This window comes from Stegastes partitus, unplaced genomic scaffold, assembly GCF_000690725.1.
Source record: "Stegastes partitus isolate 25-593 unplaced genomic scaffold, Stegastes_partitus-1.0.2 Scaffold648, whole genome shotgun sequence".
Lineage (NCBI taxonomy): Eukaryota > Metazoa > Chordata > Actinopteri > Pomacentridae > Stegastes > Stegastes partitus.
In genome coordinates, this window is record NW_007578379.1 from 285,158 (window position 1) to 310,202 (window position 25,045).

General features: G+C 43.4%; 1 protein-coding gene across 1 annotated transcript in view; it reads right to left on the reverse strand.

Annotated features, from left to right (window-relative positions):
• Positions 1-25,045, reverse strand: part of LOC103363284 (ATP-binding cassette sub-family A member 1) — a gene marked incomplete at its 5' end in the record, with an annotated part of 152,575 nt that overhangs the window by 8,843 nt on the left and 118,687 nt on the right. Inside the window, 6 exons of the mRNA XM_008289967.1 lie at positions 10,425-10,517; positions 11,700-11,803; positions 14,369-14,503; positions 15,290-15,431; positions 18,800-18,906; positions 21,772-21,834. Of these exons, the coding sequence (XP_008288189.1) occupies positions 10,425-10,517; positions 11,700-11,803; positions 14,369-14,503; positions 15,290-15,431; positions 18,800-18,906; positions 21,772-21,834 (644 nt within the window). The remainder of the gene's footprint in view (positions 1-10,424; positions 10,518-11,699; positions 11,804-14,368; positions 14,504-15,289; positions 15,432-18,799; positions 18,907-21,771; positions 21,835-25,045) is intronic.

Consider the following 25,045-nt stretch of genomic DNA (forward strand, 5'->3'; position numbering starts at 1 on the left):
GCCATTCTACTGGAACATGTGAACAAACCAACGCTTAAAATCTTAATATTTCATCAAAATTATATTTAAATATTCATCAAAAATAAATAGTTTGGTCTAAACAGGTTCAGCTATGAGTGACGTGATGATAATTCAGGGCTTCTGGGTTGAACTGCAGGCTGTGCAAATAGGAGGCAAGTATGGAAATAAATTAAAAATGTAAACCGAAAAATCTCCGTATGTGGAGTCTGCATTTTTTCTTGTATTGACTTTATCTGCACTGTAAAAAACAAACAAAACAAAAAAAAACAAAAGTTTAAGAAGGTGCTCAAAATGCGGGGAAAAAAAGGTAAATCACGGAAATGTTCAAAAATTGTTTTAAAAAATCTGCAAATATCTGTTAAATGACATATTTTAGCAGATTTAAATATGGTAAAACTGTAATTTTACGGTCACAAAACCCCCAAATAAGAACATATTACTATGTGTAAAAATATAGACTTTTGACATTTTCTTTCTTGTTTTGTTTAATAGCCAACATTTTTATGTACGACTTTACTCGGTATTATTTGTATTTTAACAAAACAGAGAGTTTTTTCAGTAGCTGGTGGAGACCAAAACGGAGGAAACAGAGCTTCATTATTTTGTATATAAAGTGTCTTCTGCTCACAGAAATGTAAAAGTCGTTAACGTGCCGGCCTCGTTCCGCTGGCCTCCGCTGGCAATCAACACCTAATAAAAATCATTGCCGCTTTAATATTGTGGACATTAAAACTTTGGCTAAAGCCACTTTCACATGCGGCTCATGCAGAGTCGTATAAAGCCGACGCTCCGCTGAACAATGCCCATTTTTGAAAATGGTAAAACTTTACAACATGAACAAATTCCCGGACATAAAATACGGCCACGGGTGAAAGGCGCTAAGCTCCGAAGCTAATTAGCATTCCGGATCTTTCCTGAACGAGCGCTACGTCTGGCGAGCGCCGAGTAAAACTCTGGGTCTTGTTATTCTGTCGTTAGCACTCTTATGACCCGTTGTTTTCTGGCTAATTAATTCCCTAATGTTGGATTTACTCGCGGTGGCTAGCGCCGAGCGACACGCAGCGACAGTCAGGGGCTCCCTCAGTGGCAATTAGAGATATGGCGAATGAACTGCAGGCCTACGTGATCCCTGAGGGAGCGCCAGAGGAAGTGAAGTACAATGAGCGGACGGGTCCCTTCAGTCGAAACGCCACTGTTTGAAGTTGAAGCTCCGCAGTGCAGACGTAGTGTAACGCTGCATAAATCGCATGTGGGAATGTAAATGTAACACCCATGAAGAATTCTGCTTTGAAACTGGGTTTAGCCGAAGCACTGCGACTGGACGCGCAGTTGGCAGAAATAAAAGCGTGCAGCAGGGATGGGGTTAATGCACATATTGCCACGCGGCGGACGCGGTGGCACGCCGTCCGTCCACCGCATCAGCCTCCGTCCTACTGGGAGGATCTGAGCGCCGAGCCTGCACTGTGATCTCCTCAGGGGCTGCACACCACGGGCGATCAAACGCATCCCCCATGAAACTCCAAGACGCATTATGGAGCACCGCGCCATGCGGATGCGACTCTGGGAGGCCCGCGAGCGTCGGCGCCGGACGAAGCTTCAGCAGCTCCTAATAATCATCATCCGCCGCTGTTCTGTTCCACTGTACACTCCGAGGAGCAAATCTGAGAAGGCTACTGACAGCTCATTAGCCACACTTTATCCTGTAATTAAACTACGGACACTTTCTGTTAATTAGCGACGTGTCCACAGTAAAATAAAAAGATAAAAACATGAGATTTTCTGCATTTTAATTGTGTGTTTTTCCTGTCATTTGTAAATCTGGTAAATCTACAGTAAAAAGAGAAATTCTGCTGAAATTTAGTGGTGTATTGATATTAAAACAACGATACATCTTTATAATAAACAGTGCAAATGTTAAATACAGAAATTAAATAATAGTAAAAGTAGTGGTGGCTTATTGCCCAGAATTTGTCCTGTTTGACAAATATATATATATATATATAAAGTAAAAACAGACAGAGAACATGCTTTTTCCTAATTTGTTTTTCGTAGCAACTATCCAGAAAATGTCTATATTTAATGATGTATCTATAGTAAAACAAACAAACAAAACAGCAAATTTCTTTATTTTAAAAGTCCATCTACTGTTAAAACCAATATATTTTCTATTAATGAACGATGTACCAACAATGGAAAAAACTGCACATTTTCCTGTTTAATCTATAACAAATAACTAGATATTATTTTTTGGTGTTTCTACATTTTTTCATCATATATTTAAAGTAAAAAACTGGAAATGTCCTTTACTGTACCGACATTAGAAATGCAGGAAATTCTTCTGTTATTTAAGGTTCATCTATGAAACAATATGGAGGTTTTCTTTTATTTAACGGTGCATGAATATTGAAATATAGGACAATTTATGTTGTTTAATTGAATATCTACTGTATAAAAACTGCTAATGTTAAATTAAATGGAACATGTCTTGTGAATTAAAACAATTTCTGTTAATTTATGTTCATTTACTGGAAATAAAAGAAAAAAAAAGAGCATTTTCTTTCTGTTTGTTTTTTTTTCAACCTTTCTGTTCGTTAATGATTTAACTACGATGACGCTAACTGGTAATTTAAAGAATCAACACTTGATATATCTATTTTAAATCAACGTTTATGTCTTTCAGAAAAAAAATACTGAGCTGAAATAAAAGGCCAACGTTTTTCTTGTTTGATCTCTGAGCTATTCCGAGTTGATGAATTCTCTCTGAGCATTACAACAGTTAATTCATTCATTTAGTTTGTTCTGTTTTCAACACAAAAGTTTCTGGAGTAAAAACTGGGTGTTTCATAGAGTTTAGCTGAAGTCGTACAAACACAACAGCTCCTTCATGTTGGCCAGGTGCTCCGTTCACAGACTGTAACTGTGAATCTTTCGCCACAAGTTCCTGTTAACAACTTGTGCATTTGGAAGCCGGACTTCAGAGCCGTTTCCTCCTGAAAAAGCTAAATTATGTTTGAAACAGAACGCGATATTTTTGCACCGTCGCTGTGTGCAAACAGTGAAGCATCAGCGTGTTCTGTTCCTGTGGTAATGTGTAAATAATAGGCCGCTGTGTGTCACGATAAAGCTGAATAAAGCATTAGAACCTGCTACTACAAGATTAGTTTATTTATGAAAGGAAAAAAAACACAAACCCTGTATATTCTGGGTTTTATAATATTTAACAACCTGCAGCCTTCAGCGGCAGAGAGAGCCGGGCTAGACGTCGACTACATGGTGTCACATAACCAACACAGCTCTAAGCCGTTTGCATCTAAAACCAGAACACCTGTACGCGGTGTGACCCTCTGCCTTTAGCAAATCTGCTCAAGTCGCATCCACAAATAGAGCACACATTTTATATTAAGCGCAGCCCCCGTCGCGTGATTCTTACGAGATGCAGCAGACGATGCAGTCAGCGATCAGACACCGGGAGCACAACATCACAGCCATCCCCACACATCAGGCTTAATTCATCATCCAATCAAGCCTACGACCATAATCCCCTTGTGTTTATTATAGCTGCCGGCTCAGGAAGCATCCTTTGTCCAAGGACTGTCAAGCTCAGCCAAGACGCAAAAACATTTTTGCAAAGAAAAAAAACAACCCCAATCGGAGGCATTGTGGCGAGCAGGTTTGGCGAGTTCGGGCCGGGTAATGAAATGCTGCTTGTCGGCGACAGTAAAAGGGCTTATCAATTAGCTTCCCCTCATTCCCTCGGCCCGCCCGCCCGCCTCACTTTTATTTCCTTTCTCTCGCTGCAGCAACACGGGGGCTCCAGGCGGCACTTTGGGAAAAATATCATTCCCTCATATTCATCATTTTTACTCGGCTCCTGTATTCACAACAAGGCAATTTCTTTCATCTTTGATACACCGTCTGTCTCGGCTCTCCTCGAATAAACTCTGCCTGACAAAAAAAAAAAGAAAGAAGGTAAGCTCGGATATCAGGGCTCAGCGTGGCCGCAACGGCAGCACGTCTGAGGCAATTAATTAGCTTTTAACTGCTGATTTGGAAACTAAAAGCAAGATCTTTGCTACTCGGGGTTGAATGCAGCCTGGGAGAACACAATGAATGGATTATATTTATAGTCATGACTGCGCCACATTGTCACAACTAATCCGCTGGTAATATTTTACATTACAGATATGATACAGCGGCTCAACGCAGCATGGCAGTGCGGTTCTCTCTCTTCTTCATTTTCATTATTCTGCCTCAATCCTCTCCTCTGCCCTGGTCCGCTGGAAAGTCGTTCTTCCATGTAATTTAAAACAAACAACAGGCAGACACAGATAAGGGCATGACAGGCAGAAAATAATTCAGCTGCCTTCCTTCATCTGAGGGAGTCTGGAAAGGTCACCCTCACCACTGCCAAACCTTGTGTTTGTGTCCGCGGGGGGGGAGGGCGGACGCAGGGCGAGAGGTCACCGTGTGGTTTGGGTGGTCCGGCGCTTTGATCAGGCGGGAAGTCATCCAAAAAAACTTCCTCAGTTCCTGGAGGGGGAGCTAGCAGAGCTCCAGGCGGAGGCGGCGGGGCGAGGACGGACGGATGGACGCGCCGCTGAAGGACGACGACGAGACGAGAGCCAAAAACCAAGGTGCCGAGCGACACAAGGAAAAAAAAAAAATACAATAATGCCTTTCAAATATGCATTGTTCATACCCCCCCTCACCATGTCTGCTGGCTAACATTCCTCCTCCCTGCATATTTCTGCATACTTGGCATCCAACACCACCAACTACCAATCAGTGTAATCGTGTGAAGCTGTTGGCAGGAGCGCGCATTATGCCGCCCGTATGCTTATGTGCAAATACCCTTGTTTGTGTGCCAATAGAGCACATGATGGATGCAGCGGGTACTCGTATCTAAAATTAAGACCGGGAAAGAACTAGCTTGAGCAGGTTGTGGCCTTGCAAACTGCAACAAGCGACAGTTTTTAGTGCGTTATGGACGCTCAGTCAGGAACTAGGCGTCTAACTGTGAAGCTTCGAAGCGACAATCGATGGAAATCCATTTTTAGTCCGTTTAGTTGTTGATATATGACGATATTTACGACATTCTTGAAGCTCCTCCACAACTAGAACGTCTCCCACCTTCAGTTTCAGCTAAAGAGCGAACAGTTGTCTCGTCCAGACTTTGTATAATCTGCCTCCTCACCAAATGGTCTGCTGTTGGCTGCAAGAGTGAACACAAGAGTCTTAATGCACTCCCAGCGTCTGAGGAACGGACGATCCAGTGGATTACTTTAGATGGCAACGTCACCACAACAAGAGGAAACTCCTTAAGGTCAACGTACTATCCAAGATGGCTGCCACGCTCTGTTTTGTCTTGGTTTGTGGTCTAACTGTGTGTTTCCTCGCTGCTAATTTGACCATAATGCACTAAAACATCAAATCAAATTACTTGTATGGCTAGCTAGTGTGGCTAATGTGACCATTAGCTTTGACGGTCTGCCCAACAGGTCAGAGCTCTTTGAACTGCAACACTAATGGGCATTCAGAGAAGGTGGGAACTTTAATTTGAATTGGAAAAAACAAGAACTAGATGGGTAACTGCAAACTAAACTTGTTTCCATCTGTTAGCTTCTCTCCTGCTCTCTGTGCTCACATGAACTGCATTTTCAAACAGCCGAATCCCCAATAAAGCTGCTCTCATTCATATATTTTCTGTTTATGTTGTTGGACAATAGATTAAGAATTAAATAGAGGCTGAAATACCGAAAGTGAGAGTCGTCTTCTAGAAGAAGGATGGAACAGCAGCAGTATAGCTAATGTTTTAAAGCCATGGACACCGAAAAGGTCTGAAAAGCAGGATAAAAAATTCAAAGACACATTCTGAGAACACGTGAGACTTTCATTAATTCGCTGAAAAGGGACACGACATGGGAACTTCAAAGAAACTATCAAAGGAAGGAACACGAAAGTTCATTCTTGATCTTATATCGAGCTGAAAGCTCGTAACAAAACCCTTAGCTAAGATTGTCTTGTCCAAGTAAAACCATTTAATCTGTCCTTAGTGTTGGTTTTTATTGATTAGCGCCTGTCTACCAGGGGATACTTAAGGCGTATTTACAAGGTGTTTGTGTGCAATATTGCGTTTCAAAAGTAATCTTATATGAAGGCCATCATCGAGCCTGTAAAAGTTATTACTAAAGGATTGTCGAGTGCACAGTTCAACATGTACCTAATAAAATACAGGGACGCGTAGCAGGATTTTTAGGCCTTGAACCATCTCGTCTAGATGTAGACACTTACTCGGCTTGCAAGCACAAAAAGAAGCTAAAGTCGAAGCCGCACAAGAATCAAGATCACACATAAATTAAGATCCCCAGCAGCCATCAAGGCTGAAGACGTTGTGTGTTTTAAGTGCAGACAGCTCTCCGGTACGTACAGTGTACGTATACAGTGCACCATCTGGGTCTGTCAGTGTTCTGGCAGTCTTAATTACACCAATGCTGCTGATGCATTGTAAAGCGTAAGGAGAATTATTTTGTCATCCATCTCGGCGGGCGACATGCACTTAAAAGCCGTAAACTATTTCGTTAATGGCACACCTGCAGAGCTGACGCGGGGCGAGCGGGGAGGGAGTTTATTGGACCTCTCCGCGTCAACTTCAGGTGGATTGATCCAAACTTTCAGACACGGCTCTTGTAAAAACTCTCCAGCGCCCACAGTGCATTACCTTAATGCATTAAAGGCATTTTACACCCCACTTTTATATCATGACGTGCTTTAAGCAAGGAGGAAATAAGACTCCGGGCTGCGGGCTGTACTTACTGCAGGTACTCTGTGAAGCGGGGATATGAATGATATCAATCAGTGAAAAATCCTGCGACGGCTAGTGGGTGTCCTTCCTAACTGACAAGATTATAGGGGAGCTTTGAAGCTATTTTTATTGGTTCCTCCACTTCATTTGGGTTTACTTAACACCTGGGAGCTTTCACACCAGCACACTGCCATACTAAAGCCCTATTTACAGCCTCTTGTGCATTTTTACTTATTTATTTCTCCCCTCTTCCATCAGCCTTTTCATAAATTCCTAGAAGTGTGATTGATTTGAAGGGCTCGCCGGCAGGACAGGTAGAAAGGATGTTTTTAACAGCCGCCGAGAAGGATAATGAAGAGGGCTTCTTAAAATGGCTGCCCCCCCAAACCGAGTCTTCAGACCCTTCCTCGCAACGCCGACCCCCGCTCCGGCGGAGCTATTTTGGCTCGTTTGGGGGGCTTGATTGATACACAGCGGCGGCGTTAAAGCGGCAGAAGGGCATCTGAGGGATAAAGACACGGTCACGGCTGAACTAAAGGGGGCAGCACTAACAAGGACTTGGATGGCTGGAGCTGGAAGTGCAAAGAGAAAGAGAGCGAGGGAGAGAGGGAGGGATAAATAAGGGTAATATGGTGAGAGGTTTTTGAAGGAGACGAGTAGTAAATGGGGGGGAATGTGGGAGGGTGAGCATGTATTACATATGAGCAATAGGGGGTCAAAATGTGAGAGCTGCCCCCGCCGTGAGATTCTGCACTCTTTTTTTTTTTTTTTTCTCGTGATGAAAAAGAGACGGCGAAGAAGCAGCAAAACCCCCCCTCCACCCCTAAAGCTTTGTGACGATGGCGTGCACCACCTGCCTCCATCGCCATGCCTCCTGCCTTCACCTCAACCCCCGCTGTCTGATGGAAACCTTCCCGTCCTTTGTGAAAATTCATTCCCTCATTAAAGTTGTGGATGTGCAGGCATCTACAAAACACAGTTTCAGGTGGTGGTGGTGAAGATGGAAGGTGGAGGTGGAGGGGGGGAAGGGAGGACGACATGACAGCACAAACATGTGGCGGGATGGCGACGGGAAAAGAAAACAGAGAAGACACTCCTTAATTGCCTTTTCAGTCATTAACAGGGTCCCACACCTCATGAAACATTAATTACACCGAGGCGCCGTGGAGATAGGGACGCTTAATTAGAAATTATTCACCGCGTGGCGAGAAACTGAGCGATAGCGTTTGTAAATCGCCCGTGCGAGATCTAAAATAAGCCCGGCGAAGAAGTCGGTGTTCGCCGTCGCTCTTATCTGGCCTCCTCTCATGCTCGGCGCTTGTCTCGTGAATTCCCTTCTTACCTGATAGCATGTCGAGTGAAGTGGGACACGTGTTAGCCCTCCGTTGTTTGCTCCTCCTATCCTATACCTCCTGCGTGGCTCATAAATTATTTACGCCACCCTGCTCCTGCCCCCACCGACAGGATGTAATTGACACAGAGGATCTGCCAATTACCCCAACATCTGGGAGGGACTGATTAGTACATTGCTCTCCGGCTTCAGTCCTCTCCCCTCAGTCTTTTTTTATCCACAATCTACCTTTTCTGTCTCGGAAAGTGCACTCGCTGATATGACATTAACGCTCTTGATGGGTAATACCCTTGACACCGTTGCCCCCTCCTTGCCGTCCCGGGCGTCCCCCCCCCCCTCCCTTAATACCCCCCTGTACAACTTGAAAAATGGTCCGCTCCACCCCTCATCCCAGGTGTATTGATCCCTCTCTTTCCACCCGCAACATATTCCTGTCGAGTGTGGACGTGGTGAATGTCCTTCCTGTTACAAGCCCGCACAAAGGAGTGGTAATAATGTCACCAGACTGTACCTAAGGTAATGGATTGGCCTCAGTGTTACACGCCGGGCTCGGGGCATAAGTGGCGGCCTTGGGAAATGTCAGATGAATATCAGAGAGTGGACCGAGAGTGCTAAGAGTTAACGGCGGACGGGGAGGGAGGAGGAGGAGGGAGTATATCTGTGATGGAGACGTAACAAAACGCATTAACTGACGTGTACAAAGCCTATTAAGGCCGTGAATGAGGACAGGGGCTGGTGGAAATAGAATTTATGTGTCTGGAGAGAGACGGATGCGAAATGGAGATAATGGGGAAAGATTTGGGGCACGAACTCGGAGTCCACAAACCTGAGCGGATTTTCACGAGAGAAATCAATGAATCTGTACATACCAAGAAAAACACCGCCTTTAGCTTGGTGTGCTCATTTACATGACTTTAACTGTGGGTACATTTAGAACCAAAAAAACAATTTTTTTGAAGTGCCATATAATGCAAGAAGTAGTTCTACATTCACTACACAGCACTCTTACGTTTGGTTAGCCTAGCTTAGCATAAAAACTGTAAACAAGAGGAAAGAGAAAGCCTGGTTCTGTCGTATACGACAATCAAGTCTCCAAAAAATTACGTTCTTATGCAACTAAACTGCATTCTGAGTTTGGTTTGGAGACATATTTTCTACCAGATTCAGTTTGTTTGCGAGACATCACCCAAAAAAACGAAGGAGAAGCCTTCAAACATGCCGTGAAAACAAAATATTTACCGAAATCTAAGCAGGTAGTTTTGGTGCCTGACCTTAACCAAGCATTTAGTGAGTAGTTAGTGTTGTCAAAGTGTCATCCAAAACTGTTATATTTTCCTAAACCTGTTCCTAAACCAACCAAACACAGACTCTTTCGAACTGGAGATCTTTCCTGCGACGCCACAGTTGAGAAATTACGCGTCTTTTAAAACTTAATTGGGATGGAATATTCAAGAATTACGAGGTTAAACTGGAAGAAAATCCCCCTTCCAGCCTTTTAAAACAACTCTCATTAACATCTTTATTGTAAAATCAGTTAAGACCAAATTGTGAGAACATGCTAATGCTAAAGAAGTGGAAGTACAAGTTTCTAATCCGGTGCAGTTGTTCAGTCCACTAGCTGTCTGTTGGGTGTAAGTGGGGAGAAAATCCGGTATCGGTCCACTATCCAAGCCTGCTCTGTTCACATTTCTGCTTGTGCATATTTACAGGAAGACGGTGGGAAAAAGAAGGATTGTAATCTGTCAAATGCTAACTTGCTAAGCAGCTAAATACCAACAATCTTCCCTCAGAATCGCAGCCTCCACCTTAAAGCTAAGCTAATGGCATTGCTCTTCTTATCTACGTTTGGCAGGAGAGCAAACACTGGCACCGAAACGCTGAACTGCGCCTTTAGAGAGAAGTTTATGGAGTTTGTTTGAGATTGCACGCCGCACTTTCTTATAAATTGTGTTCCTTCTCTGTGCAGGTCTTACACAGCTCTTCTTAGTCGCGGCAATAAATATAAAAAGAAGCAAGCTTTCATTTTCTTCCTTGAAAAGCTTGAACCCACTTGTATATTCTTTTTATTACCAATATACGTGGGATTATGTTATTCATATATACAATATAAATAACAGAACACCTCGGTGGGAGACAGGGGTTTCTTTTATCTCAATTCAGGGAACTTCAAAGATTTTCTCTCTTTTTTTTCATTTCTGTTCCTGTTTTATGTCTTCTTGGTACTTAGTGGCCGGAAGACGAAGCCCTTACCTGCTCTTCAGGTGCTGGATGCTCCCGAGGCACTTGAAGCGTCCGTTTACCATGATGGCCATCCGCGTGCACAGGGCCTCGCACTCCTCCATGCTGTCGAAAGGAGAGAGTTTTGCGTCATAAATGAGACGTAGCAAAAAAAAGAAAAAAAAACCCCAACGCTGGAGTCGATACCATCTTAAAAAGGAGACATCGCTCGGTCTCTTTGATCTGCCAAAACGCGCTCCGTTCAAGGCTAGGAGTTTGAATCCAGGCTAGAGAAACTCAATCAATTTGAAACTGTGTCGACTCACATCTTCACTCATTTTCCTCCCTCGCAGTTAAAGTTTGGGTTTTCTACATGTCGACGCCTGACACCTTAAGTGGACGACAAATTTGGTAATTAGAGGCAGAAGAAGGGACCATCTGTAGTTCTTATTATCTCATTTTTTTTTTGCTCTCTTTTCGCCGTTCGGCTGGAGTCATTTGTAGTTGAGGCGAAAACCTGTGACGCCTTCCTGAGGAATGGTGCAATTAGGATTATGACTTTGTAAAACCTGGTGAATTCGCCACTTAACAAAACACGACCACCTGGTCACGCCATGGACGATTGGACGCGCTGCCTGGGACGACAACAAACGCTTTTATTCCCCCCCCACCCGCCGAGGCGACACGTGTAATGAGGATAATATATTCCAAACGAAACAGCAGCACAGATTATTCACGTGCGCTGCCAGGAGCTCCACATGAATCAGTTTGGGGGGAAACGGTGAAATAAATAGGCGGCGAATTGGTAAATGTTCCGTGTCGACTTGCGCCATCAAGTTTTAAATTTCACACTAAATTGAGGATTCTTATTTTTTTTAAAAATCCAAACCTGGTGGCCAAACACCAGAGAAGAAAAAAAACTTAGGAAACTTAACTTTGCTCCAGGAAGTCTTGGATAATGAAAAGACTCCAGCACTGATATCGACAGTTTCTCTTTTCATGGAGGAAGAAAAAAAGAAAAAAAAAAAGGCGCCAGTCAGTCAATATGCCCTCACGCTTCATGAAAGCTTTATAGCAGCCGGTGTGTTTCTGGCAGCCAATATTAACTGCCACACAGGAAACAATACCTTTCAAGTAAAGCGTAACTCCAATCAATTATAATTACAATATTTATGCCTCGCGCTCATTTGTGGATAATTTGGTTGCTGTGCCTTCCCCCGGTGAAGACTCAAAATATTTTGACTCCAGCGTTGGCGGGGCGAGGCGTGGATCCGCGGGAGAGAGAGCGAGGGAGGGATCGATCAGCACCTGTGTGATGTGAGGATGACTGAGCGGCCCTCTCTGATGACGCTCAGGATGCAGTCCCACAGGAAGCGCCGCGCCTTCGGGTCCATCCCGGTGGTCGGCTCGTCCTGCAAGCAAACGAAAACGCTTTGAAACAAGCTCCACTTAACCTCTAAAGACCTGAACTCTTGTTTGATTGTTTTATTTGCTATTGAATCAGATCAAATAGCAAAGAGGAATAAAAAATTTATAAATATAAAGAAAACAAACAAAAAGATATATCAAAAAATATAAAATGTAAAAAATAACAATAATAAAATAATAAAAATTACAAAAATACAACAAATAAGTAGGTTAGAAGGAGGTAAGAGGTTAAGAATGAACCGTCAGTCGTTCATTTAATGCAAAAACTCCACCAAAACCACCTTTAACATCAGAGACACAGACATTTTTACCACCTGCTGCAACAGACAGATGTAATTTCACGACATAATTAAGTTGGTGTTGTTTTTATTAAGGCTTGACACAGTAACGGCTAAAAACTCAGCTTGTGTGGTTTATTAATCATTCTCTTTACTAATAAGAACTGTCAAATAAATTTAAAAACTGACAGACGTCCTGGTCCGATCTCAAACATCGGGGCCGATTAAACTGATCTCCTTAATAAATGCGGCATTATCAATCGATGACTGATTAACTGATCACCCAAACTGAGCACAGTTAAAATTTCGCTAATAAATATACGTTTGCTGAGCTGATTTTAAACTTCGGGGTCGGCTACATGTGCCACTGGGATACAGGAACGCTGTGTTAATAGATTCCAGCTCGTTTTAAACACATGAGGCTTAGCAGAGCTCATTAAGCATCACAGAAGTCGTTGTCATGGTGCCCGTTGCTAGGTAAACCTGCACTGATGAGCAACGTGGAGTAGAGAGACCGCCTGCTATAGTTTTACACAATAAGATCAACTGGAATCACAGCAAATCCACAACATTTAAAGTGTGTATTGTCAGTGTCAAACCAGATCAGCAGACAGTACGGGTACAACAAGCTCACTCAAACACATTAAAGTAATTTTAATTAATGTAGAAGAAGAACGTTTAGTCAAAGAATCTAATTGTGGATAACAGCTTGTATTAGTTCTGCTTCATATGATAGACAAACGGAGCATTTGTTATTGATTTAACGTTCCACTTTGGCTATTTCACAAGCTAATCGATGGAATAGGTAAAAGATATAGAAGCAAAAACCTGAATGAATGAGCAGAGAAATGCAACCAGAAGGGAGAAGCAGCATGAAGCAGACACCACATCTGAGCTGAATCCAACAGCTACGGCTTTTTAGGCTTAAACGTAAGACGGCTCTGTCCAGCTCAATCATCAAAACACCAACAGCAGCAGCAGCAGCAGCAGCATATTTTATTTTATTTTGGAACCACAGCGCTCCATCCGTTTAGTAAAGGTGCACCGAAGCAGCACTGACTGTCTGCAGCGTGCCAGCGGATTCACAAGACACATAAACACACACACGCTGACATGAACCACAAAGGCAAACTCCCGACTGTAGCCGTGTACACATAACGGGGACACACACTGAAGCACAGTCCAACACAACACAACACAACACACACACTCTCTCTCTCAGGGTCTCGGTGACTTGCTGTTTCCTTTTCCTCAGGGCTAGTCTGTCCATGCACGATTAGAGAGTGACAGTACTCAGTCCACTGGCTGGTTTCGTTCCAGCCCCGGTTCTCCCTCACTAGCAGAATCCCCTACAAATCCCAGGGGCTGCTTCCATCACCGTGCCCAATGTGTCCCTGTGCAAACCCGACGTGGCGCCGCCTCAAGGCCGCCTGGGCTCCCCGGGCTAGCGCACAATACTGAAACTGACACAGACGCTGACAGCACATTATCCCGCCGCCGCCTCGAAAGCGGAAGGCTAGCCGAGCTCCGCCGAGCACGCGGGGAGGGTTTGGACTTGATAGCTCGCAAACGGAGCCAGAAACAGCTGCGACGGTTGTTTCATTGCATGTAAATTCATTAGGGAGTGAAACTGTTATTAGCGCAAAGCAGAGCGTTTACTACGACACTCAAGCAGCGATTTATGGCTAATTGTGGATGTTAAAATGTAGATTCCCAATTTTATGCAGCCACATAAGCAGAAATACTAAATATTTCTGCTTTATTAGACCACATCACGCTGCAGCTGGGACGCGGGATAACAAGCAAAAATCATAATGAATATTTTCTTTAATTTGCTGAGCTCCGAGTGTGACTTAAAGTCATTAAAGTTTGTCCCTCGTAAAACCCAGACGCGACTTCCTGATGCCGCTTAATTGAAAGCATGTGATGCAGCGTATTCCTCCGTCGGTGACAAAAATGCTTTAGCCCTCAGTTTGACGTCCTGATGAGCAGGAATTTAATATGAGCAAACAGTCGTGTGCGCTTCACACTTTTCTAGAGGAATTGAGTTTTCCTGGGAAGAAAAAACTGACCGTCGAGTGACCTCTGGAAACTACGCCCCTCTCATCCACTAGTAATGTTCTGGCATCCTCTGGGAAACTCAGCGAGTTTGATTCATATCTTGGTTTTATTCCACTTTTCATACGTCATCCCCAGATTCCTACACTCGCTGTAACATCTGCACGACATTACTGTTGATTTAAAGCATTACAATAAAACAGCAGCGCTCACCAGGAAGATGACGGGAGGACACCCGATGAGGGCCATCGCTGTGGACAGCTTGCGTTTGTTCCCACCGCTGTAGGTTCCTGCAGACTTGCTGGAGTATTTGACCAAACCCAACTTCTGGATCCCCCATTCGGCCACCTGCAAGACGAGAGGAACAAATTGAGCGTTACGGTGTCAGGAGGAGTGTCATCACCAGACCTGTGTGTTTGTGGTTTGTGGTTTTCAAGGGCAGGACAGCTAGCATCACCATTAGACCTCCACCCCAGGCTGCTGAGAGGCTTTCCTGCTCCTTCAACAACTAGAAGCATCACCTAACTGCCGGACTGAGGTGCTCCATTAAACCCATTATCATTTCTTACACATGTGGATGCATTTGTTTACTGATTATGCAAATAAAGCAACACAAAGGCTTCGCTGGCCACCAAAAAAACAACAAAAAAATCACAATGGGCCCCAGCAAAAATTAAGAGTTAGCAGCGGAGAACTGGGTCCCTTTGCTCTGCAGCGAAGACATCAAAGCTCTGGCGCCGGGTCTGAAGCCCGTGGTCACCGCCAGCCTCTTCCTCTTTTGATCTCGGCGCTGCAGAAGCGGGCGGTGCGAGAGGAGAGCATGGAGGCCGCCTAGGGCGGGCCACACCACTGGGCACGGTGAATAATGCAGAGCCGTAACCACAGCTGCTGCCTTTCTTCCACCAGCCATTTTTCATTATGTATGGCTTCTCCCATCGAGGTTATCTATCACTTGGACATACACTTCACTTTGCCCTACATGCGCTCCAGTTGAAGACGAGTTTGATGGTGGAAACAACAAAAAAAAAAAAAATCAACAACACTCTGACAGGAAGCAAACGTGGCATAGCGGAGATGCTTCACAGCTAATCTGCGCCGGCCATTGGCTGGATTCACGATGTCAAAGATGGTTACCATGGCGACCTCCTTCTCCGGCACCCCTCGTAACCGGGCGTAGAACTCCAGGTGCTCCCGACCGGTCAGCAGATCGTCGATGGCGTCGAACTGGGGGCAGTAGCCCAGGTTCTGGTGGACGTCCCTCATTTCTGTCCGAATGCTGGAAAAAAAAAGAAGAGACACGAAATGAGAATCACACACTTTAATTTGTGCTGCGTATTGTGTTTCAGAGGCCCAGGACGGATGCAAAAGTGACTCATCAGATATTCACAATAACTTGATAAGAGGCAGAGAATCAAGAGCTGAACCCAATCAAGGCCTGTGCTTCTCTTTGAAACTTGTCCAGACTAATATAGAGCAGCGGCGAGGCTCATTTCACATTCTGTGCTTGTAGCCTCAAGTAGGTGTCCTCAAAACTCTCTCTCTCTTGGAAGCAAAAAGCAAACAAACAACACACACACACACACAGAGAAACTTGGCCCTGCTATCTGGTCCTGTCACTCAGCTGCAGCCACACCAACATGCCCCCTCTAGAGGTCAGTGGAATAATGACAGCGGCAGTTCTGGCTGCAGACGTGCCCTTTCTACAGTCTACAATATTATTACTTTCACCACCTGCAGGCAGCGCACGTTGGAGCTGATTCTCTCTCAGAGCTGCTTGGCTTTCTTTTTTGAAAACATAATACCGGAGCCATATTTTCCCCCCCTTCAAATGTGATTTTCCAGGAGCAGCCGTCGGCCTCGGGGAAGCTAAATACCGACATGTTTTCCACTGAAGGAACTCCAGCTATGGGGTGGGCCCGAGCGTTTGTGGGTGTTTGGAACCCAGGAACCCTGCAGAACCTGTTTCAGGGCTGTTTTGAGGGGCTGCTTCGGGGTCGGTGCTTCTGAGTGACCCGGAAAATAACCGCTGTGTGGGAAGACAACTCTGTTTAACTTCCCTTTTCTCTCTTCTGGCCTCTCGTAGTCTTTTCCTCGCTAACGTGACAGATCTCCATTGTTCTGCTTCCTTAGAACTGGAGATGTGTCCGCTAACTGTTATCGGCTGGTTTGGATGCTAACCAACGATGGGAGCAGAAAGGCTGCAGGATTGGATTAAGGGGCGGTTTCTAGAAACGTTTGCGCTGCCTCGTGCAATTTGGTTCGTCTAGAAGCTGCGAAATCCCAAGAAGCTCCACTGAAGGATGCACTATGAAGCTGGACTGATGGGTTAGCAACACCGGTTTCGTCGTATCTGCAAAGATGTTGAGCTGACCTACATACATTCACTTGATGCAGAAAATAAATAACGTTTTGAAGCTTGCCGCCAAAACTGCTGGTTCTGCGTCCAACACAGATTGGAATTGGTTGGTCTATTGCTATGTATAACAGAGAAGAACAGTCAATCAGCAGCTTTAGTTTCAGTTTTATTTGGCCAAAAACTAAAACCATTCCCACGTATCCTTCGTTATGGGACAGTGAGAGACCTAAAGGCACCACCAGCCGTCCTCTCTGTCATCGTTTGTGGTAAATGTTATAAAAGGTCATTTATATTCTTGGTTATAACAACTTATTCCTTTTTGCTGAAGTAGTCGGCACGCCATTGGTCCATTTTGCGCAGAAGAAGAGTCGAATCAAATGCCCATTCTGATACCTGCTATTTCACAGTTTAGGTTTTGTTAAGCCAGCTAACCCAAACTAAGCCTGGCTATGTCAAACTTGCCTTGAAATACACCACCTGATCTAATATTAGCTTTTATTTTAGATTTGGTAAGAGGTTAACTGCAGGTAATGGCGTCTTGCTGATTCAGGGACAACACACTACAGCTTTTCCTTATATTAGCTTAGCTTGCTAATGCTAGCTGCACATAAAGATTCACCTTTCACACTGTCCATAAACATTTAAGTGTACTTCCATCAACCTACAGTGATGAATGCACTTAAACAGGCCTTAAACATACTATTATTCCATATCTATTGGAATATTAAAGAAAAAAAATATGTTTACATGCTATTAACCACATAGCTGTTGATGCTAAGCTTTCCAAAACATAGTTTTGCTCAAAAAGTTTCTGTTTTCTGACTGCTTTCATTCAACTTTGCAATATTTTATAGCAGCACGTGTTTTTTTGATACAGAATGAGTTCGTCGATTAGCTTAGCATATGTAAAAACATTAAGATATGTGCATTAGCATCTGTATAGCTCACTAATTACAGCAAACGTTTGACAAATACAAGAGTTGAAGAGGGAAAATGTCTGCTTCAGAAGGGTTTATGTGCTGTAATGCTTATAAGGTCAGTTGTCTCCATTTGCTACCAGTACCTTATGCTAAGCTAACAGGTTGCATCCTCGTACTCGGTTTACAAACACAGTCCTGTTAATACCAGTCAATGTTTTCCTCAAAATGTAACAGTGAAAGCATTTCCTGAAACAGTGAACCCAAGTTTGTGGCTGCAGCCGAGAGGCCGCACATGAATAATTTAAAACTTTTTCAACTCTAATCCTCCAACACAATCACAGCAATCCACTGTTGGTTTTATTTTTTCCTCCTCGCCCTGTAACAAGAGGCGTCCAATGAGCCGCAGCCTGCATTCCGGCGTTCCTCTTTGCATCCGGCAGACATTAACACCAGGCAGTAAAAAGATGTAGAAGGTAGGTACGAACAGCTTTTTCCTTGCGAGCCCATAATCACAGATGAGAGAGACAATTGCCAGGAGAGCAGAAACTTCCATTTAAGAGAGAGACGCCGCTTTTTTTTTTCTCCTCCGCCGCCGATCATTCCTCTTGCCAATGCACAGAAAGCGTAATGAGCTGAAAACAGAAGAGTGGGTGTACTCACATCTGTTTTTCTCGCTTTTCAGTTTTTGTTTCCCCTGAAGGTCTCCGAGATTTTTTTTTTTTTCTTCTTTGATCTCTTTTTGCCCGCATTAATCAACATTAACACTGCTGTGTAAGGCCTCGCTCTGCTCAGCTTCTCTGTCTTTGTTGAACACAAAGTCAATTACTGGATGTATAAATGAACAACTATAGCAACCGCCGTGACGCACAACCAACCGCAGCTCGACCGCGGCGGCTCGGAGACGCACGCCGAGGCAAGAAAAGGGAAAACAGTTGTTTGCTCCTAAAAATAAGGTCTCTCACTCCAGCGCTTGAGTCTCATATTGCTGGTGTCAAGGTGTTTTTTTTTTTTTACAAAGATTTCTCATGACTGATTTTGTAAGGCTAAGGGGAGGAGGAGGGGAAAAAAAAAAAAAACAGTGCAAGGTAGAGGATGTGAAAAGGAATGAAATATGTGCAAGCAGTGCAAGAGGTGGGAAAAAAAAAAGAGGAGGAGAGCAACATTTCTGAGAGAGAAAAGGCAGAGATGGCAGAATGCATGAGAGATGCTACCTAGCCAAGAAAAACAAAAGAGTGAGATGGGAAAATAGAAGAGCGAGAGAGAGCTAGGAGGAAAAAAAAAGAAAAAGAAAATCCCCATCTGAGCAGCCATCTTGGGTGGCTAATTATGATGAGTTACTCGGTGCACTGGTGGGAGTTAGCGGCTCACCTGTATCCATTTAGGAAGGCCTCTCCGCTGGAGACCGGTATGTCTCCTGTCAGCATCTTGAACGTGGTGGTTTTCCCAGCGCCGTTGATTCCCAGCAAGCCGAAGCACTGGAGGAGACAACACGGGGGTGGTGGGGAGGGAGGCCTCCGTTAGGAAAACAGAGCTTTGTAGCAGAGAGCTGCACTCTGTGTGACATTTCAAATATTCCTGTTTCTTTCCAATACTCATTAACCCCTTTAATGAAGTTTATCTATAGGCTGTGCAAATATTAGCTCGCCGCACATAATTGGAAGTTTGCGGCGCGTGCACGGCTGCTCCGGTGTTTGGCACAATAACAAATTGATATACTGTATTCTGTACACAAACACCACAACAGACACTGAATCAACACGGCAGGCGCACAGGAACAAATACTGTAAAAACCCTTTCCAATCCCACAAGCATTTCTTCCTGACTCTGTAAATTGCTACAACAAACACCATCCCCTCTCCCCCCCCCTCTCTCGGTGTTTTCTTCCTGATGCTGCTGATTCCTCCCTCCCTCCGGAGGGCGACGACGCTGGAAGCTGCCTCGGCGGAGCCCCGCGGTCACGTGACCCGCCTTAGGTGCTCCGGCTTCGGCATAAATATTTGATTCCTGTCATTCATTGATCCCCGCTTGTTTGTGACCTGTGCTCGTGAATGCAAAGGAGAAGGGGGCTAAGCTTGATGTAAATAATGCATGGAAATGCAGTGTGTGATCAGCAGAGCCCCGTGAATCACAATATTCCGCTGGCATTTACATTGGGCTCTGGGCAAACACCGGCAGGCAGGACGGCTGCCGGCGAAAAGCCCGCCGAGCACGAACGCCTGTCAGCATTTGAGATTATGTTTAAATCGAGCTATCGGCAGTACAGTGAGGATCTATACGTCCATGTGTAGCGTGCCATCACGAGTGAGGAAGCAGACAGGCTGTAGGTTTCCTCGTCTAAAGAAAAAAGCTGATTTGGTTTCCCGCCGCTGATCTACCGTCGCTCCACGTCTGTGTGTTTTTAGCAGACACATGCTTGGTAGTGATATAACGGCACAAAACAAGCCTGATGAGGACATTACTGCTGCTTCTAATGTGTTGATTCAGCTCCGTGACAGGAAGTACTGAGCCACAGGAAACACCAGCACATGGGTCCATGTTTTGGAAATAGGACGATAACTGGACTTAAACAACCTAAAAATTAGAATCTACACGCACGTCATTAATATTCAGCATTTTGTTTTTCATTTTCTGGTGCATCCTAAAACTAAATATAAACAAGAAGAATAAAGTCCACTTGCTATTTATGAAACCTCCTAGAACTAACATGACATAAAGGACTGAGAATCTACACACACATCAATAACAATCAAATATTTTCTCATTTTCTGGCACATCTGAAAACAAAACAATGAATCAGAACGTAAAAATGAAACCCAGTTGATTTTTACTGAAGCCTCTAGAAGCAACATGACCAATATGATGTGGAATCTACACATGCATCATGAATATTTGAATGTTTTTGCATTTTTTTGGTGCATCTGAAAAAAAAGATCTATATAAATGAGAACCTAAAAACTAACTCCTTACCTTCCTAACCTCCTAGAAGTAAAATAACCGGGATGACCTTGAAGCTACAAACATGAATATTGAAATATTTTTTCTTTTTGGTGCACAAGATGCATATTTTGGTGTATTTTGTGGTGCACCTGAAAACAACTATTAATGAGAATCTAAAAGTCCAGCTGCTTTTCACTGAACCTCCTACAGTTAACTTGACCCAAATGACCTAAAGGATCCACATAAATGACATTAATATTCAAATATTTTATATTTTTTTGATGCATCTGGAAACAAAACAGTCAAATTAAAACCCATAAATGAAGCCCAGTTACTTTTTTACTGAACCTCCTTGAAGTAAAAACATGACCTAAATGACTAATATTCAAATATTTTCACATTTTTCGGTGCATTTCATGCATTTTTTTTTTTTTTTGGTGAATCTGAAACCAAATATGAATCTGATCCTAAAAATGAAGTCCAGTTGCTTCTTACTGAACATCATAGAGTTGACATGACCTTGACGATCTAGAATCTACACACAGATCACTAAAACTCAAACCTGTTCTGCTGCACCTGATGCATTTTTTGCTTTTGGGGGATCACTTAAGTCCAGTTGCTTTTTTTTACTGAACCTCCTAAAAGCAACATGACCTCAATGACTTAATACTAAAACATTTTCTGGTGCACCTGATGCATTTTCACTGCATTATTTGGTGCATCTGAAACAAAACAATGAATAAAAACCCACAAATGAAGTCCAGCTGCTTTCTACTGAACCTCCTAGCAGTAACAGGACTTCAGAAGATCTAGAATCTACACACACATCATGAATATTCAGATGTTTCTTTGCATTTTCTGGTGCATCTGATGCATTTTTACTGCATTATTTGGCGCATTTGAAACAAAACAACAAATTAAAACCTACAAATGAAGTCCAGCTGCTTTCTACTGAACCTCCTACAGGTAACAGGACTTCAGAAGATCCAGAATCTACACACACATCATGAATATTCAAACGTTTCTATTCATTTTTTGCGTGCATCTGATGCATTTGTTGGTGCATTTCTTTGTTGGTTCAGCAGCTGGAATCTAAAAAGGAAGTGCAGCTGATTTTTACTGAAGCTGAGACTCTACACACGTCATTAAAATTCAAATATTTTTCATTTTTTGATGCATTTTTTTGGTGCATCTGAAAAATAACGATAAATTTCTCCTGTTTCACTTTCACTCAGAAGCGACACGTTTTTTTCTCCCATATGGTGCAGCGAGTGCATTTTTAAGTAAATGCAGGAAAAGTTCTCCGACGTGGACAAAAGCCAACAGACTATATGCTGTAAAAAGGTGTCGGTGTGATTCAGCGGCAGCAGCAGCAGCAGCAGCAGCAGCGGCATCTGGCTCACCTCTGCGGCAGGTACGCCCACACATAGCCTGTCCACAGCAGGGGTGCTCTTCCGAGAGTATACCTGCAGGGAGCAGACAATAAAATGAATCAACCCAGCAGCCGGAGAAAGAAGGAGAGGAGGCGGGAGGCAGGGAAAGGTGGGGAGCAAGACAGCGAGACAGATAGCAGAGAGGACGGCATGAGAAAATATGGAGCGATAGACCAGAGCAGCAGGAGAGAGGTGAGATGTAAGAAGCAGGTGGGAAGAAAAAAGGAAGAGGAGAGAGTGGAAGTGAAGGAAACACATCTTAACACCGAGGGATAATTTGCAACATTTAGAGCGAGCCAGATGGGAAAAGCTATTAAAGAGAAAAAAAAGTTAGACTCAGAGAGGAGGAGAAGGAGCGGACATAAAAATGAATGTCAGGAGGAGTTCTGTCTCCACTTGGAGTACCACCCAAACACAACATCGCTTCAGCTTGTTTACGATTTCTGGCCACTTATCGACAAAACATGCAAACATTTGTCTATTTACACATCCGACAGCGGTGATATGAGCAGTCACATGTCTAGTCTGATCATTTTAAATCCAGCTTGTAGCTCTGGTTTGGTCTCCATTATGTCTACCAGCTAAGCTAAGCTAAAAGAATAAATACAGTGCAGAATAGAAAAGCAAAACCATACTACACATTACTGGAAATAAGAATAAGTGAGCGGAAACAACAGTAGAATAGAAAAGTAATACAGGCAATTATCCTTCAGTAGTGAAAAACAGTCACACATGATGATAAAATCCTGCAGATGAAAGTGAAACCCAGCAGGCGGTCGGTCGCTAACGTCGTCCGTCTGCCTCTCAGGGAGCTTCTGTGGAAGAAACAGCTGCAGCGAGAGCGAATGAAAACACTAAAGTTGTGTGAATGTTGTCTGATTTTTCCCAATGAGAAGGCTAATAATGACAAGCAAACAGCTCAGGCTAGGAGACCACGCAAAGCAGTATTAAATAAATTAGATTTTAACTTTATTTTCCAACATGTTCAACAAGGATGGACTTCAAAAGTCACAAAGCATTGAGCAGCAGGTGTTTTCTAGCCCGAGTTCTTTGTGTCTCCTGGAAACAGATCTGCTGTTGTTGGTCTACTTGCAGCGTGTTTCTGTAACTTTCTTGTGTTTTTGTCGTCCTGAATATGTTTTGTTGAAGGTGTAGAATTCAGGATTTTCCTAAAAGCCTGTGCACAAATATAGAGAGAAGTAAACCTCGCTAAAAGATTGCTTATGGAAGGAGAGGATGGAGACGTGGAGTTAGCATGTTTAGAGTTAGCAGAAGATGCTAAAAGTATTAGCTTCCCTCTCCAATACATGCATCGTTAAGACAACAGTACCTTGAAGCTTTGAGTTCTTTCCCATCCAACAAACAAACCGTGCTGGTTATGGTTGGCAAATCGATATAAAGTTCGACATCCGACATCGTACATTTCGGTTTCTGTGCTACGAACTTGCACCAACGTACCTGCAGCTTTAACATTTAAACGTCTGTCTGCAAACTGCCTTTTGCCAGTCTGTGGGTTCAATTACCGGCCTGCAAACCTTTAAGTTATTCACCGTCATGAGCTGGTATTCAGGGTTCTTAGGTTTAATTTTACATCTTTAAATCTTGACCCATTATATTTCCAACACCACTGGAAAGTGCAAATATATTTTCACATGATGTATTAGCATTTAAATCAAATATTTAAAAATGGTTTTTGCCATTAAGTTGAGAGATATCCACCTTTAACGGTGTCGGACAAGGTCGTGGACATGGAAAGGTCAGAAACCACCAATGTTAAGCGTATTCAGCCTCTGGAGATCATGAATGTCAACACCAGGATGATGAGACGGGTCAATATGTCCAACCCTGAAGCTACGAGATGCAGAATCCCACAAAGACGATAACAAAACTTCCCGCTAAGATCCTGTTGCGACGGCAGAAATAAAAAACAAACGTTGGTTGGTATTTGCATTCAAGCCCGACCATCTCGCTCCACTTAGAGTCAACGGGATTTGGTAAAAATCTAAACAAAACACGAGCCGGCGTTGAGGAAAATTAAGTATTTAGTGCACGAGGTGGGTTTATTTTTTTCTTCTTCCAAGGCTACGTAAAGGTTTGATATGTTTTTCAAAGTGGTTTGAAAGCAGTGTTGTGTTCTTGCTCTTGCATGAAAAGACAAGACAAGGCCTTTGTTGCCGCTGCTGAGTGTGACAGTTAAGACATTTAGCATTCAAAAATCAAGGACAGCGCTGTGCCCTTTTGAAATATGAAAGAGTGGCTGTTTGCTTTTTTTATTTCTTCAATTTTTTCTTTTTTTTTTTATGTAAAAGTTGAAGACACAGTTCTCCACGAGTGCTGTGTGTGAACATCCATTAAAACAAATACAAAAGTGACATTCCTCCATATGAAGCGTCCTTCGTTAAGCAGGAGAAACGCTGCCGAGCAAACGGAGCTGCGATGACATTTAATGACAATTGGTGCATCAAAAGGCTCAGATGAAGGCGGGATCGGTTTCTCTTATCAATCTGGATTACATACATGCCGTTAACTGATAGTTTTAAGTGTTAAAGCATCTACTAAAGGGTAATTCCCTCTGAATGGAGCTGCCACGATAAACTTCTAACAAGACGAGACAGCTGAGAAACAGGGATGCAGCCTGTAAATACACATTTAAAACCACGATTTCCAGGCAGTAAGTTATGAAGCTGCCGTGTTTTCCTTCCATTTCCAAGACTCCCAGTCCTGAGATCTGCCTCTGAACCGGTTTGTGTTTCCCCCCCCCGTCCTCCACACGTCAATTCAGAATAATCTCCGGCAACAAGAAGAAGAAGAAGAAGAACACATGTTTTTACCAAATCATACAATTTGTGCTTTATCAAATTAACTGAGCCACTTCATCTCAAGCACCCGCGGCAACCGCAGAAGCACCCTCGGTTATGAATCAGTGCTTAATTTGCCCAGAGGGAGTTCACGCCGATGAAATGATCAAATACAAAGAACACGTGGTCCCTTGTGAGAAAGCAAAACATTCAACATAAAAAAAACAACAACAAACATCAATATAAACAAAAAAAAGAAGAGAAAATCCAAGAAAAAGTCAAAATCTGTAACCGCTCAGAAACCAGATTGTGTCAATCCAATAACTTTGTTGTCACAAAGCTAAATATGACAATCCTGACCTTGGCTTCAACATGGATGCTAGAAAACACACAAATAATTAAGTTTAGATATTTCATTTAAGGTATTTTATTTTCTTTTATCAATA